Below are 14,373 nucleotides of genomic sequence, written 5' to 3'. Positions count from 1 at the left end.
AACTAAAAACGAACAATTGCTTTACGCCGAATTGCCGCTATTTGAAAGTGAAAGTAAAATGCGCACGCCGCTTTTGCAAGCTATTTAAAAGTGAAGGAAAGCGAGGAAAAGAGGAAATGCCCCTGCCTCCACGGTGATACCGGTATTATCGGTGTTGTCACATGTCGATTAACCGGTGGGAAAATTTCCTCACCGACACAACCCTACTGTAAAATAAAAAAAGTTGTTTTTAATAAAAAAACGAAGAATTCTAAATATAAATTCTTAAATGCAATTTTTTTAGTAAAACATTAAAATAGTAATATTTCTTATGTTGTTTAATATTTTTATGTTTGTTATTATTATTATTATTATTATTAATAATTAATCAAATTACAAAAAAAGATCACAACATTTTGGGCAAATTGTGCAGCCCTACAAACAAGCAGAACTGCTTTTTTAAAACTGCATTTAAACACAATTTAAATAAACTTTAGAATTGTAATTTTACTGTTGTAGTTGTACTGTAAAATACAATTATTCTTATATTTTATCTTGAATACACAACGTTTTAATGAAATATTACAACAGTAATATTTCTTGTTTGTTTAATATTTTATTTATTATTATAATTATTAATTAATTAATAATAATCAAAATTTTAAAACGGCATTTTAAATCGCAATCACAATCAACATTTTATCAGAAAAAATATCACAATTCAAATTTCCCCACCAAGAACAGCCTAGCAACACCCTAACAACTACAAAACATCAACAATGCTCTAAGCAACTGCTTAGTAACCACTCAGAATACAACAGCAACACCCTATCAACCATCCAGCCGTGTTAGGGAACAGTTTGGAATCTGAAATGTTGGCTAGTTAACTTGTTATTAGGAGGGAGTGAAGCATCTTTTATATTTTACATTTCAGTTTTGAGTCTTGCATCTAAACACAAGTGTAGCCGGTGCATAATATGCTCTGAATGATTAAGCACATTCTCTGTGGCAGTGGTTTCATAATAGCTTCACAGAATTCAGCATTTATGTACACATTTAGAAACTCGAGCGGTAATTACTGGCTAGTCCGCTCATGGGAAACTGTCATATCTAGCTCTAACTAGTTCCCTCTTAATGGAAACACACATCACAGCATCCAGAGAGAGAATGAAAGTGTTTGTGTGTGCATTACGTAATGCAGCCATTGTGAGCCCGACAGGACAGTGAGCCCGAGTCCAACATGGAAAATCAGAGGCTTTCTGTATTCAACACTGTTTGAAACAATTCCAGCAAGAAATGGCACTTTACATGGAGAAGTGAGGCGGAATGTGGTTTTACCACAATCTTAGAGAGTCTTTTTGTGTCCAACATCCGTGAGAGGTGAAAAATGCACTTATTCCACTCAGAAATGGACATATCTGATCTGATTTTCAAACTGAATTGTCATATTCAGAGCCAGATAAAAGCTATTTTATACTTCGTTAATGGCCCTCTGGATGTGCATTTACAGATCTTTAACTAGATAGAGCAGTGGTGGATAGTGAATAACTCACCTCTGTAGTCAGGATCTAAAATTACCTATACAATTAATTACAAAAATTACATAGTTTTACATATATTATACAGTTATGAAACTGTATTTTACATTATTGTTCTTCTTTTTCTTTTTATTGCCTAGAGCAATGTATTTAACACTAGCTATGTTTCCATCCACCTATTTTTATGCACATTAAAAAATGCTGGATGGAAATGCCAAAATGTGCATAAATTCTAAAAATGTGCATTAAAAACTTGTGCGCTCAATTGAGGTGGACAAATTTCTATCCAATAAGAAAAAGTGCATAAACTATGATGGAAACATAGTTGATGCGCATCAAAAAAGACATGTGACTTTGTGATGAGACGGCATAACTGGACTAACCAGCGGACCAGTCTCATTGCACAGCATCTGAAATGTAGTTTTGGTCATTCTGAAATGCCTGAGGCAAAGACTGTCATCAAAGTGGTTCAGTATAATCACCTTCCAAAACGGTCTTAAATGACTGCATTCCCAAACAGCAGGCATCAGTCTCCGAATGCAAGATAACATGACGGTGTTTACTGCGTTTCATCTGCATACTGAGGTGCAAGAAATGTATTTTACATGGAGAAAGACCCACAGTGGCTTTTCCTACTGCAGCAAATTAACTTTTTCTAAAACTTGTCACCAGTTTATCAGGAAGTTAGGATTTTGTTCTCTTTGTATTGCTGGTGGGAAACGGAGCTTTATTCGCAAATGATTTTTGCGATATTCCAATTTTGCACATTAGTTAAATTCAGAACTTTGGATGGAAACATAGCTACTTTTCACGGCATTTGAACAAAAAGCATCACAGATCTGTTCCACAAATATACACTTTAGAAGCTTAATACTTCACATGCATCGCCACAAGAAGTTTTTGTTAAAGTCAGTTCTGGACCCGGATTCTGGAGCTGAAAAATGGAAAAACAGAAAACTTTACTAAACTTTACTAACAAGAAAAGCGTACCACAGGGGAAGAAATTTAATTAATAAAAAAGATATATGACCTTTTCATTTACCATAGTGTATGAATATGGTTCTGAATCAGTTCCATATCAAAACACCATCATACCATTTCATATCCCTGTACCTTGGTACCTTACTTTTTTGTAAAGCAATTATATATATATACTTGATATACAGTATATGCCATTTGAGTGCCTATTTACCAATTAATATGTTTAAATAGTTCAAATATTTAAATATTTCTATCCGTTTCTTTACATAATTGTCTAACATTAAACTAGCAACCACCAAGAACAGTATAGCAACCATCTAGCAATGCAACAGTAATCACCCAGAACGCCACAGCAACCACCTAGCATCACAGTAAAAAAAAATTAAAAAATTAAAAAAACTGTACTGGTAATTTTACAAACACTTCTGTTAACCCTAAAACACAAATCAATGAAGTGCAAAATTCAAAATACAAGTGTGAGACCTGTAAAAAAAAACAAATATGGAACATTAATTCAAATTAATACAGTACATTGTGCCCTATAACGTAATCAGATATAATAATCACTCATAACACCTAAGCAACCACCTAGCAACACACTAACAACTCCTTAGCAACCACTCAGAACACCACAGCAACCAACCAAAACAAAACAGCAACAGTATATGACCATTTAAATAATGTACACCAGGGGTAAAAAAAAGTGTATTTAAACAAACTATTTTTGTTTTATTTTACATACACTTTGAAAAAGAATCTTTTACAGTGTAGTTTGGTTCTTCAGAAAACTATCTATGCTCTGGTCCTTTGAAGAGTTCAAAGGTGCTTCACTTTCAGCTTCTTTAAAAGATCACAGATAATATGCAGAACCAATAGGCCGATCTGAAGAAACTATAATGTAACATTTTTTAATCTTCAAAGGACCATAAATAACAGTATAAACAACTAAAATGGTTCCTGACAAGATGATTATTATTGTTGAACAAACAGTGCTGCAAAGAAGCATTAAAAAGCCTTTATTTGAAAGAGATCTCGGCTCCAGCCAGCTAAAGTTTGCTCTGTCCGTTCTTTTCGAGGCTCTGCCGTAATGCTGGGGCCCCTGAATGAGGCTTTTGTGTGTGTAATATTAGCACCGGGTGAGTAAACTTTAACCATAAAACTCCTGCTTTCACAATAACTCAGGTTTACGCCTGTTGCCAAGAAACCGATTACCATTAGGGGATTAACCACAAAAAAAAAACATCTAAGTAATAGCTGAAACTGTGAGTGGTCACTGCTATCATGCTAGGGTATTCTGGGTAATGGCCAGGGCATTGTAATACGGTTTCTAAAGGTGTTCTATTAAATAACAAGCCATCACTCTTGTAGCAAATCAGCTCAAAAGGGAAATGTATATAAATAATTACAATTCTTAGAACACTAATATGTTGCATAGGTATAAACATATAATATACACTCTCAATTAGATCATCCGAATACGAATTCATAGAGACCAAACATGGTATATGTAAGGTTACATGAATGGGTGGTTCTATCATAAGCATGCATAAAACAGTATACAATACAAAAGACAATATACAAGAACAGTAACAACATACACAATGACCTGAAGTATATGTGTGTTCATTCAAAGAAAGGGTTTCCTATGAATTAATTAGAGAAGAGTCCATTTTTATGGGCATTATGTGTCTGTTTTAGAGAGACTTGAGTATGAGTTGCTCTGCCCGCATTCCTTTGAGCAATAGAACTAGTGTTATCAGATGGTTTGTCTTTGGCTGCCATGGAACCAGAGGCCTGTTCTGCCCTTTTAAGGTGTTAGTTGCATTTCAGGGGAAGGGTCCATAGACCCTCATAGTTGGCCCTTTGGATAGGTGAGGGGGCGTTAGATATTATTTGTTAAATATAACAAATAGTTGTGTGTCTGATTGGTCCAAATGCTACACTCTTTAACAAGACATGCAATTGAAGGTAGCACAGCGTGGGATAAGATAGATGCCGAGTTTGAGTTACAGTCGCGATAAAACAGAAGTTAACTAAAACTTTAACCATAAACATTTTTTTTGTTAACTGAAAACAAAAACAAAAAAACTTGGCTAATTGCCAAGGTAACATTTCTCATTTTCATACTAAAATAACTAAAATATAAAAATATTAAATTAAAATAAACAATTAATAAAAAATTATATAAACATATTTTGAAAAACAACATTTTTTTTAAATAAATTTGAACTAAAATTAAGATGAAAACAGAAAATATAACATTTAATTGAAAACATTAACAAAAACTACAATATTACACTGTAAAAAAAACTGTACTGTTCATTTTCAATAATTTTACAGACATTTCCATTAACCCTAAAATACAAAGCAATGAAGTGCAATATTCAAAATACAGGTGAAACATTGTGCCCTATTTTTTATTTTCATTATGTTTTTTTTCCTGTGATGTCAATGATACTAAAAATCACACTGGTTACCAGAGAGAAGCCTCTCATCTCACCAGAAGATCAAGTTATGACATTCCGATTAAATATTATGAGGTTCAAAAATGTAACATTTAAACACATGCATGGATGAATGGTTTACAATAAGACTGATAACATGCATTCATAACATAGATAGGGTGCATTTCCCTTTCTTTAATCAAATGACTGATCAAAACTGAAACTGATTTAATTATTCCTCTTGATATGATCAAAAAAGGAAATTATCCACAGTTTAAAGCACTGCAGTCATGTGGTTCTCATTGTAATCAGTGTAATCTGACTGCTCAATTATCAGAGTCAACTGTTTGTCATCAGTAGAAGATTTTATCCCACTCTCCAAACAGCAAAAACACACAGAAGTGACTTTGAAGACTCGACGAAGAGTCGACACTAAACGCACAAGCCAGCTTCAGTAGCTTCCTGCAAGCTCAGTTACATTTCACAATATCTGTTGTGTGCACATTTTCCATAACTGCAGAAAACAAAATGTGCTGGATGATCTCAGCCGGGGAACTGAGAGGGAATACATGGCCCTGCATGGAATGTGAAACAGATTACTTTCCAGAAAACTGGAAGTTCGAATCACTTTAGAGGGCTAGGCAATAAAAATAGATTTAAGAGGTTTTATGATATCATCTGTTTGGAAAGTAAATGCATAAGAGAGCTCTAGAGTTCAGATTGTTGCTATTAAGGCTACTCACTGCAATACTGTGATTGTGAGCTAAAACAAAAACTATTAAAAAATTAATTCATTCATTGAATTAAAGTTGAAATAAATTTAAATATAAAGATTAGATGAAATTAAAATGAGAAATGTTGCACTGACTGACAATTACCTTAGATTAGATTGAAGCACTAATATTACTAAAACAAAAACTGAAATAAAGCTAAACATAAAAATAAAAAAACTAAACTAAAAAAGAACAAACATGTAAAATATACATATCAGATAAAAAGTTTTAAAATTACTCAAACAAAAACTGAAATAAAGCTAAACAAATATTAAAAAAACATGTCAAATATAAATATTAGATGAAAAAATTAAATAAAAATAAGCTAAATGAAAATTAGAAGTATTGCCCCGAGTCCTAAAATGACATGAAATTAAAATAAAGCTAAATATAGATATTGAAAAACAAAACTGAAAAATGACAAAAACACACAGAATATAAATATATTATATAACTTTAACTTAAAATAGTTAAGTCAAAAGTTAACCCAATTCAAAATATTAATAAATATAATAGCATATAAATAAAACTAAAATGGTTTAAATCAATCTGATCAATCTCAATCTCATTTTTTGCAAATGCAATTTATTAACACTTAAATATGCTTAAAATCTTAAATCTTTTTTTTTTAATAATAGAAAAGAAAACCCTTTTATGTCTCCAAAACATGCTAGTCTTCACTCAACACTCCAAGTGTAATCAAAGTTTCTATGTCAATTGTTTGCTGTTGTTCAAAGTTTCGCCGATTAATGTTTTCTTGCAATAAGGATGTCCTGATTTACCAGAGGAACAGTTCATCGTGTTTTTTGTCATCTGTAACACACTGTACTGAAGGGTCATTCAGTGTCAACAGGCACTAGGGAAAGTACAACCTTGTGGAAGAACTACCAATTCTCTAAAAAATGATCATGTGGACAACAAATCTATTACCGTAACCTAACAAAAATCTTCCACTTAGTTCTAATTCTGTGGCAACAAATTATTTCTGAACTCAGGGATTTTCTTTCACTTTTAAGGCTGTTTGATTCTCTGCTATACAGACAACAAGATGTTAAGAAACTAAAGCATGTCTGAGTCGTCTTCCAAAGGAACAAAGTTCAGAAACAGTGCCGAGGACCATAACAAAATCCCACATGTTCCTACCTTCAATGGTGATGGTGCTGGAAGACTCGTTGCGTTCTGGTAAGCTTACACTTTTTCTAAGTTAGATCCACTATTGTATGCTGTTGCCGTATGGCAACATATCATAAAGTACCTTAAAATAATATTTTTTTTCCAATTTTTTTTTACAGCACTTCAAGTTAAGCCATTCTTAGAAAAGAAAAAGATTCAAATATTTTTTTCTATAGGTCTATCATAATGCGTGCGGTAGAGGGTTAAAATTGTATTTTACAACTTTGGAGTCCCAAAAACATTTTGCATTAAAGAAAAAGGTGGCCAATGACTGATATAGTGCAGATATAACATTCATAGACTGATGCAATTTAATGCAATAGCAACTGAGACATGCATAACACTACTGAAGTTAAACAAACCATTAGACATTTAAATGTGACCATTTCGCAGAAGTTGTATAACCAAAGCATCCTTTAAATGAACTGTAGAAGAGCATTAAAAAAAGAAAACCGAAATTAATTTTGAGATTTAGATTTTAAATCATTTATTTACATTTATTTAAATTAATATAAAAAATTATATAAAATTATTTTATTACTGTTAATTACAAAAAATGAGATTTCCTTTATATTGACAAAAATGTAAAAAATATCCATTGACAAGGCGGTTGGTAGACTAACACAAGTATTGGGCATAATTACCTTATAGTGGACAGCAGAGTGACCGTCCCTTGAGTGTAGACCTCCGTCTGCATGCCATCAGGGATTTCCTTACCGTTCCTAAACCACAGAATATTCAGGTCCTGGTTCACATCATTGATGTCTATGGAGCAGTTAAATTTGACCTCTGCCCCCTCTGACCGCTGGATTGTGCCCACGGTGGGTTTGAAGCGCAGCTTCTGGATCTCCTCCTGTGACAGATGTACGCTGGGAGCTCGTGCCGGGACAATGAGCGGTTCCGTTGCCTGCGTTGACCAGAAAGAACGGCCCTGCCTCGCCCAATGAGGTGAACTTCCCTGGTGGACGACAGCGAGGGGATGTTTCCAACTGGCAGCTGTTTGAGGAAATCAGAGTTTTCGTAAATATAAGCATGTCATGACAGTGAAGATGTTTAACTAAACTAGCCTATATATATACAGTGGTGTGAAAAAGTGTTGGCCCCCTTCCTGATTTCTTATTTTTTTGCATGTTTGTCACACTTTAAACACTAGTAAAAGGTAACACAATGCAAATCTCTTGCCTTTGTGAAGCCACTTAATGGTCACAGGGTTTGGAGGGCCGACCGCCTCACAGGTCAGTGTGAAGGGAGTGTTTCTCGTGATGTTCACGTCACTCGGCTGTATAGTGAAGGTCGGCAGGCCTGGATTTGAGTAAAATGTGGCAGAACATCAAATGTCTAAAATGCATAAGCAAAGGTTTGTGTCACCGAGTTGAAGGTTTACTTGCCTTCCACCTCTATAATGATGGGATTTGACTCGATGATCTTGTTACTGACGCTAAGCCTGCAGTGATATTCTCCAGCATCTGCTCTCTTGACACTTTTAATGCTGAAAGGGAATATCAAAGGAAATAAATCAAGAACATTTCTGACAATATTTACAAAACAAAATGTCCTTTAACCCTCTACCGCATGGTGTAGCCATATGGCAACATACTCTTTGTGTTAATTTCCTTGCCACTGTCTCTTTAAGAGAACATTCTCGGTTTTTTTGTTGGAAAGAGAAGACCTTAGTTTAGCCAGTGATGTGCTTTGATTAAGTCATATGACATGCAGTTTTTTTTCTGTGGCGAGATTTCTGACAGACTGCAGTCTCTTGTCGGTAGTTGCTGAAAGCAAACTAAAACGTCAGTAACAAACAAGGACCAGTCCGTGTCACTTCTACAAAAAAATCTAAAACATCACTGTTATGATGTTATGATGACATATTCACCTCTCAAAAAAGTTTTTATAAAATTCGTTTTTGGTAAATCATTCAAATGTATGTGTTGCCAAGCGGCAACCCTGTGCAATAGTGGAATGACATTATTACAATAGTTTAGCTAGCTAGCAAGGTCAGCTGCAATTTGTTAAGCTGTAACAATAACAACATTAATACTAGTGAAATAATGTTGATTAGTCGTATGTTAATGGCATTTGTATTATGGATATAATCAAATTGAAATGGCAATTTTACTTTTGATTAAATATGAATACAGGTAACATTACATTAGTGAGCATGGCCATATTCTATGGCAAGGTAAAGAAGAAAAGGGCAGAACTTGCTCTTGCTGCAGATGAAAAAACTGCTTTGTGAAGTTTCATACATAAAAAAAGGTGATCTTTCAAGGATTATTGGCGGGGGGGGGGGCGTCGATGTGAGGGCTCATGTTCATAGTCTTCCTCTCAAGAGATTGCATAATGCTGAATTTTCATGAACTGCAATGTTTTTGGTTTTATGTCAGTGTTTTATGATACATTATATACAGTATTATATTTGTTTTAACGGTATAAATTTGCAGTTTAAATAATATTCATGAAAAATGTAATGAAATAAAAAAAAGTAAGAAGTATTATTCAGCAAAAAAGAATGGAGGTGTAAACCGAGCCCTGGGTATCCTGCTTCTCCTTTGAGAAAATGAAAGCTCAGATGGCCCAATCTGGAATCTTCCCTTTATGTCGTCATACGGGGAAAGGTTACCTCCCCTTTCTCTGCTTTGCCCGCCCAGAGAATTTGGCCCGCCCATGAGAAAATGAGCTACTACCGTGCGAGGCGAGCGCAATATTTTTTTTTCCTCGAGAGACATCATGGCTTGCAAACGAGCGAAGCATGGCAGTCGCCCCGCCTCTCTCCTCCTCATTAGCATTTAAAGCTACAGACACAGAAATGGCACGTCCTAAGGAAAGCTCATTGTGGGACTGGCTCGTAGTGGCTGAAATTCTGCACCAAGGCTGAATTTCGGGAAAGAGACTTCAGATACAGTACTAGGGACCACTTAGGCCTATATAAAAGCATCCAAAAAGCAGCATGTCATGGGACCTTTAAGTAAATATCAAAGTGATCCCGTTTTTCCCATCATACACTGGGGCATGAATAATCAATTTAACATTCATTAAAATGTTCACTGTTTTCGAGTTGGATTTACACTTTTTTATGGTTGATTTTGTCGTTAGGTTTAGTAACTTACTGTTTGTGATACCTGGAGTTAATTTTCTACTCAAAATGACCCATTTATACTCAAACACTATGCACTGATTGTTACCGTCACTGTGTATGGTGTACCAAGTATTGAGGTCTCTGTGTTCATTTAAGTAATAATTATATTGAGTGGACATATTATCTTCAAAGGTTAACAAGCTGTCTACTTGCTTACTTACATGTTTGCAAGTGAACTACATGTTTTAATAGCATGGTTGTTTTCCAGTGCCACATTGGTTGAGTAAATTTTATAAACTTAACTGAGGGAAATGTAATTGAGTATTGCATATTTAACAAAATAATTAAGTAGACATTACTCATCAAACTGTAACTGGCCATGTTAAATTTACTTATTTCCTTTGCCAATTTTACCTAACTTGTTTAAGCAGATTTTACTTAATTCAATACTTAAATTTTACTTAAAATTTGTGTGTGCAAAAACTTGCAAAATAAAAATTAAGTAAATCTACGTATTGTTTTTTTTTTCAGTGTATGTGTGTGTGTTATTAACCAAGTTAATATATTTATTATTACAAATAAAAATAAATGATATACTGTACATAAAGTGCTGTTTAACGGAGCGAAGATTTTTTTTCCGACAGCATTTCTAAACATAATAGTTTATTTAGGAAACTTGGGGTGTTTGTAATACAAACAGAAACAAAATTATAAATCGGATAGTTCCGGTCCTTGATTCTGATTGGCTGAGCCACGTTCGAAGCTGTTGTAAATTACTCTACAAACATACACCTTTGTTTACATTTGTCTGTTGCTTGGCAACCACTTTATTGCAACCATAGATATGTATAGTTTCCCCATTCGACGGCTCCAGGCACGTAGATGCGGCCGCCATCTTGGAACGGTCTGCTTGACGTCATTCACCATACTGTAGGTTCTCACAGAGCCGTTGAGCTGTTCTGTGCAGGATTGTGGCATCTTTCAAATATTCAGTGATTACTATGGTGAATGATGTCAAGTTGACCGTTACAATATGGCGGACGGCTTACGTATAGCGGCGCATAGAAAGAGTCGCTAATGAGGCATCTACGTATATATCCCTATGGTTGCAACCACAACTGATTCTGAGGAACTACATTGTTTGGTGGAAGAATACTGTTTTTATTTATATCATTACACTTTATTTGCTCCATTTTATTTTGTGAAACCTTACTACGTATATGGAATAACCGTTTTATAAAAGCAATAATCCCCGTGAAGCCATGGTTTACAGTGAATTTATAACAGCTAAGGGGGTTTTAGGCACTCCTAACAACGCCCCTTAGCTGTTATAACTTTACTGTAAACCACGGCTTCTTGGGGCTTATTGCTTTATTATAACCAAGAATCAAAAAGTCTACAGGTCAAAATGATCAGCCCTCTGATGTTAATAGCCAATAGTGTCTCCCTTTTGCTTGATAACAGCCTTTAGTCGTTTGTTGTAGTTCTCAACAAGTTTCAGGAGCGTCTGAATCTCTCAAGCTCCTCCAGATTTGTTGGTCTCCTGGCATGGACTCTGGTCTTCAGTGTGCCCCACAATTTTTTTTTATTTTTTATAATTATTTTATTCTGGGCAAAATTGAAAGAAATAAGGCTTTCTCTAGAGGAAAAATATAATAAGAAATACTGTGCTAAAATTCCCTTGCTCTCTGTTAAACATCACTTGGGAAATATATATATATATATAAATTAATTATATACTTATATATAATTATTATATATTACAAAAAAATTACACACACACACATATATATACATACATGTATATATATACAGTATATATTTTTTTTCTACTTTAATTTTTTTTTAAATACTAAAACTCATCTTTTTAAAATTGTTTGTAAGTGTTAATACATTTTGTTTTGTTTACTGATGCAATTTAATTTATTTTATATATATATATATATATATACACACACACACACACATTTTATATTATAATTTAGCATTTGTATCGTTAATATTTTTGCAATGTATTATTTATATATTTGCTAAAAAAAAAAAAAAACCATAGCATCCTGTCATTAACATTATGTTTTTCTATGAGTGCAAACACTTTTAAACTTTGACATTGGACATGACACCATAATAATACCAGTATTATTAATAATACAGTATTTATACTATGTACCATGGTAACACCAAGCATCTTTTGACTTCTCATGTAAAAACATACATGTAATTATTTAGTACTATGGTATACAGCAGTGGTTCTCAAACCTGTCCGGAGTACCCCCAGCTAACACTAACCACATCTTTATTAGAAAATATAAACCACTCCAGGTTTTATAGAAAATTACAGGTCTTATAAACCAGTTTTCACAATGCCAATTAGAACTGACGAAATTTCAGATACATAAAAGGAAATCCAGCATGAAAAGTCTATATAGATTTCTAAATCATAAAAGTTTAAAACCATATTTAATAAACTTTTTTTTTTTCCCAAAGTTTTGCATAATTGTATCGAAGTGAGTCTGGAATAAAAAATATTTTAATTAAATGCAAAAAATATAAATATTACATCACTAATTTAGTTTTTGACTCACAATCTGTCAATTTATCAAGTCAAATCTATTCATATAATAAAATTAAGATTTTATTTTTGATATTTAACAACAAAACCGTCAACAACAGTACTGTATAACAAACTATTAGGAATATTTACTGTGAGATTTCAGTAAAATCTCATCATTTATAGCTATTGACCACATGAGCTAAATAGAGTCACAGACTAGCACTATTTAGTTTCTAAATCTTTATGAAACTAGGGCAGATTATTATTACAGCGCTGTAATCCTCAAAACTTTACAGAGAATTAAAGTCCAACATTTTAATAACTGCATCACCATCTAGTTTGAGATCTTTGCATGTCTGAAAAACTAATGTCATATTAAATCTTAAAAATGTATTCACATCATTAATATTTAGTAGAGTATGCTTAAATATTTAATAAAGTACATAACAAATCAAACTATTAAAGCGAGTTTTTTTTTATGTAGAAAAGCAAATGTTTTGTGTTGCCAACTTGATTCCAGGATCAAGGATCCTGCGCAGAAATCGATTCCAAATGACCAAAACAAAGCATTAAACGGCACAAATCCCATCACACGCACACGCTTTAACAGCACTTTCTGAACTTTCTAAGGTTGTTGATTCAGTTGCTTTTAAAGCATGCACAAAACATCACATTAACTTTAAGAAAACCGCACATCTTACCAGTTGTCACTCTGACTGACTGTGAAAACAATCCGACGAGCAGTGGAGTTAAAAAGCGCAACATCGCGGAGAAACTTTTGCCTAAAATAAACCCCATGGCGCTTTCTATTCTTTTTCCTTTCGTCTAAGCGTGTCAGGCGAACGTTCGCATGAAGCAGAGTATGTGCAGCTCGAGTAACATCTTCTTTGCTCTTTTCTCGGGGTCATTTAACACAAGAACGAATGCGTGCGCTTCTCTGTGATGAGTGCAGCTCCTTCTGGAGGAACTGGGGCCCTCGCATGACGTCACACCAGCAGTCTGGGACGCTTCTCACAAATATATGACCTAATATGTAATGTTTTTGTTTGTTTACTATTCGTTAATCATTTTAGAATTAATATTTTAAAGTTTATTTTGAATGATTAACGGTAGAAAAAATACATTTTATACAGTGTTGTTGATATTTGAGCTTTTCTGTGAACGTACTTTGAAACATGTGGGAAAAAAATGCTGCGATATTTAAATAAAAATGCGAATATGAATGAATGAATGTACACTATGCAGTGTCAAAAAAAAAAAAAACCTTGTCTAGTTTAGGAATTCAAGTACATAAAAGACTGCAAACATTTTGCTTGCATTTTATTAGACCTCAAATACTACATAGTAACTAAAATAAAATAAAAAATCCTTAATGTTTTCAAAACAATAGTTTTGAAATTTGTCCACAAAGTGGCGCTATTCCATAGTAGCCTACATCAGTGTTTCCCAACCTTTTTTTAGTCGCGGCACCCTTTGGACATTTTAACAAACTTGTGGCACCCTACAAAATTAATTTTGTCACAATATTTGAATTTCTAACTTCGATGTGATCATTTGAAAAGTGTAGAAATTCGGTACAGCAGGGAAGAACTGCAGAATATAATGTCATACAGATATTTTTAATATTATTTAAAAAAATCGTCCATCAATGGTGGCAATCAGTAGGCTAATTTCTAATGAAGAGACCAATTTATATGACAGATTTTAATGTAGGCTTTTATACATATGTAAACATTATTTAATTACCATTATAACTATCTCACAAAGTCTTTCTCAGTGTTTTTTTTATTTTACAGTGGGGTAATTTTGGTGCAGTAGCACGAGATAGCTTGATTTCAAACTCTGAATTGAATAA

General features: G+C 33.7%; 1 protein-coding gene across 1 annotated transcript in view; it reads right to left on the bottom strand.

The window, feature by feature from the left end:
- Nucleotides 1–13,461, bottom strand: part of LOC107688548 (tyrosine-protein kinase Mer-like) — a 33,957-nt gene extending 20,496 nt beyond the window's left edge. The window contains exons 1-3 of the mRNA XM_016486281.1: nt 13,220–13,461; nt 7,533–7,884; nt 6,859–6,914 (exon numbers count right to left, since the gene is read on the bottom strand). Of these exons, the coding sequence (XP_016341767.1) occupies nt 6,859–6,914; nt 7,533–7,884; nt 13,220–13,316 (505 nt within the window). The 5' untranslated portion in view covers nt 13,317–13,461. The remainder of the gene's footprint in view (nt 1–6,858; nt 6,915–7,532; nt 7,885–13,219) is intronic.
- Between the last annotated feature and the right edge of the window lie 912 nt (nt 13,462–14,373).

The sequence above is a fragment of the Sinocyclocheilus anshuiensis genome, unplaced genomic scaffold, assembly GCF_001515605.1.
Source record: "Sinocyclocheilus anshuiensis isolate Anshui unplaced genomic scaffold, SAMN03320099.WGS_v1.1 scaffold265, whole genome shotgun sequence".
NCBI lineage: Eukaryota > Metazoa > Chordata > Actinopteri > Cypriniformes > Cyprinidae > Sinocyclocheilus > Sinocyclocheilus anshuiensis.
Note: the sequence above shows the minus strand (reverse complement) of the source record. Positions and strands in the feature narration are given on the sequence as shown.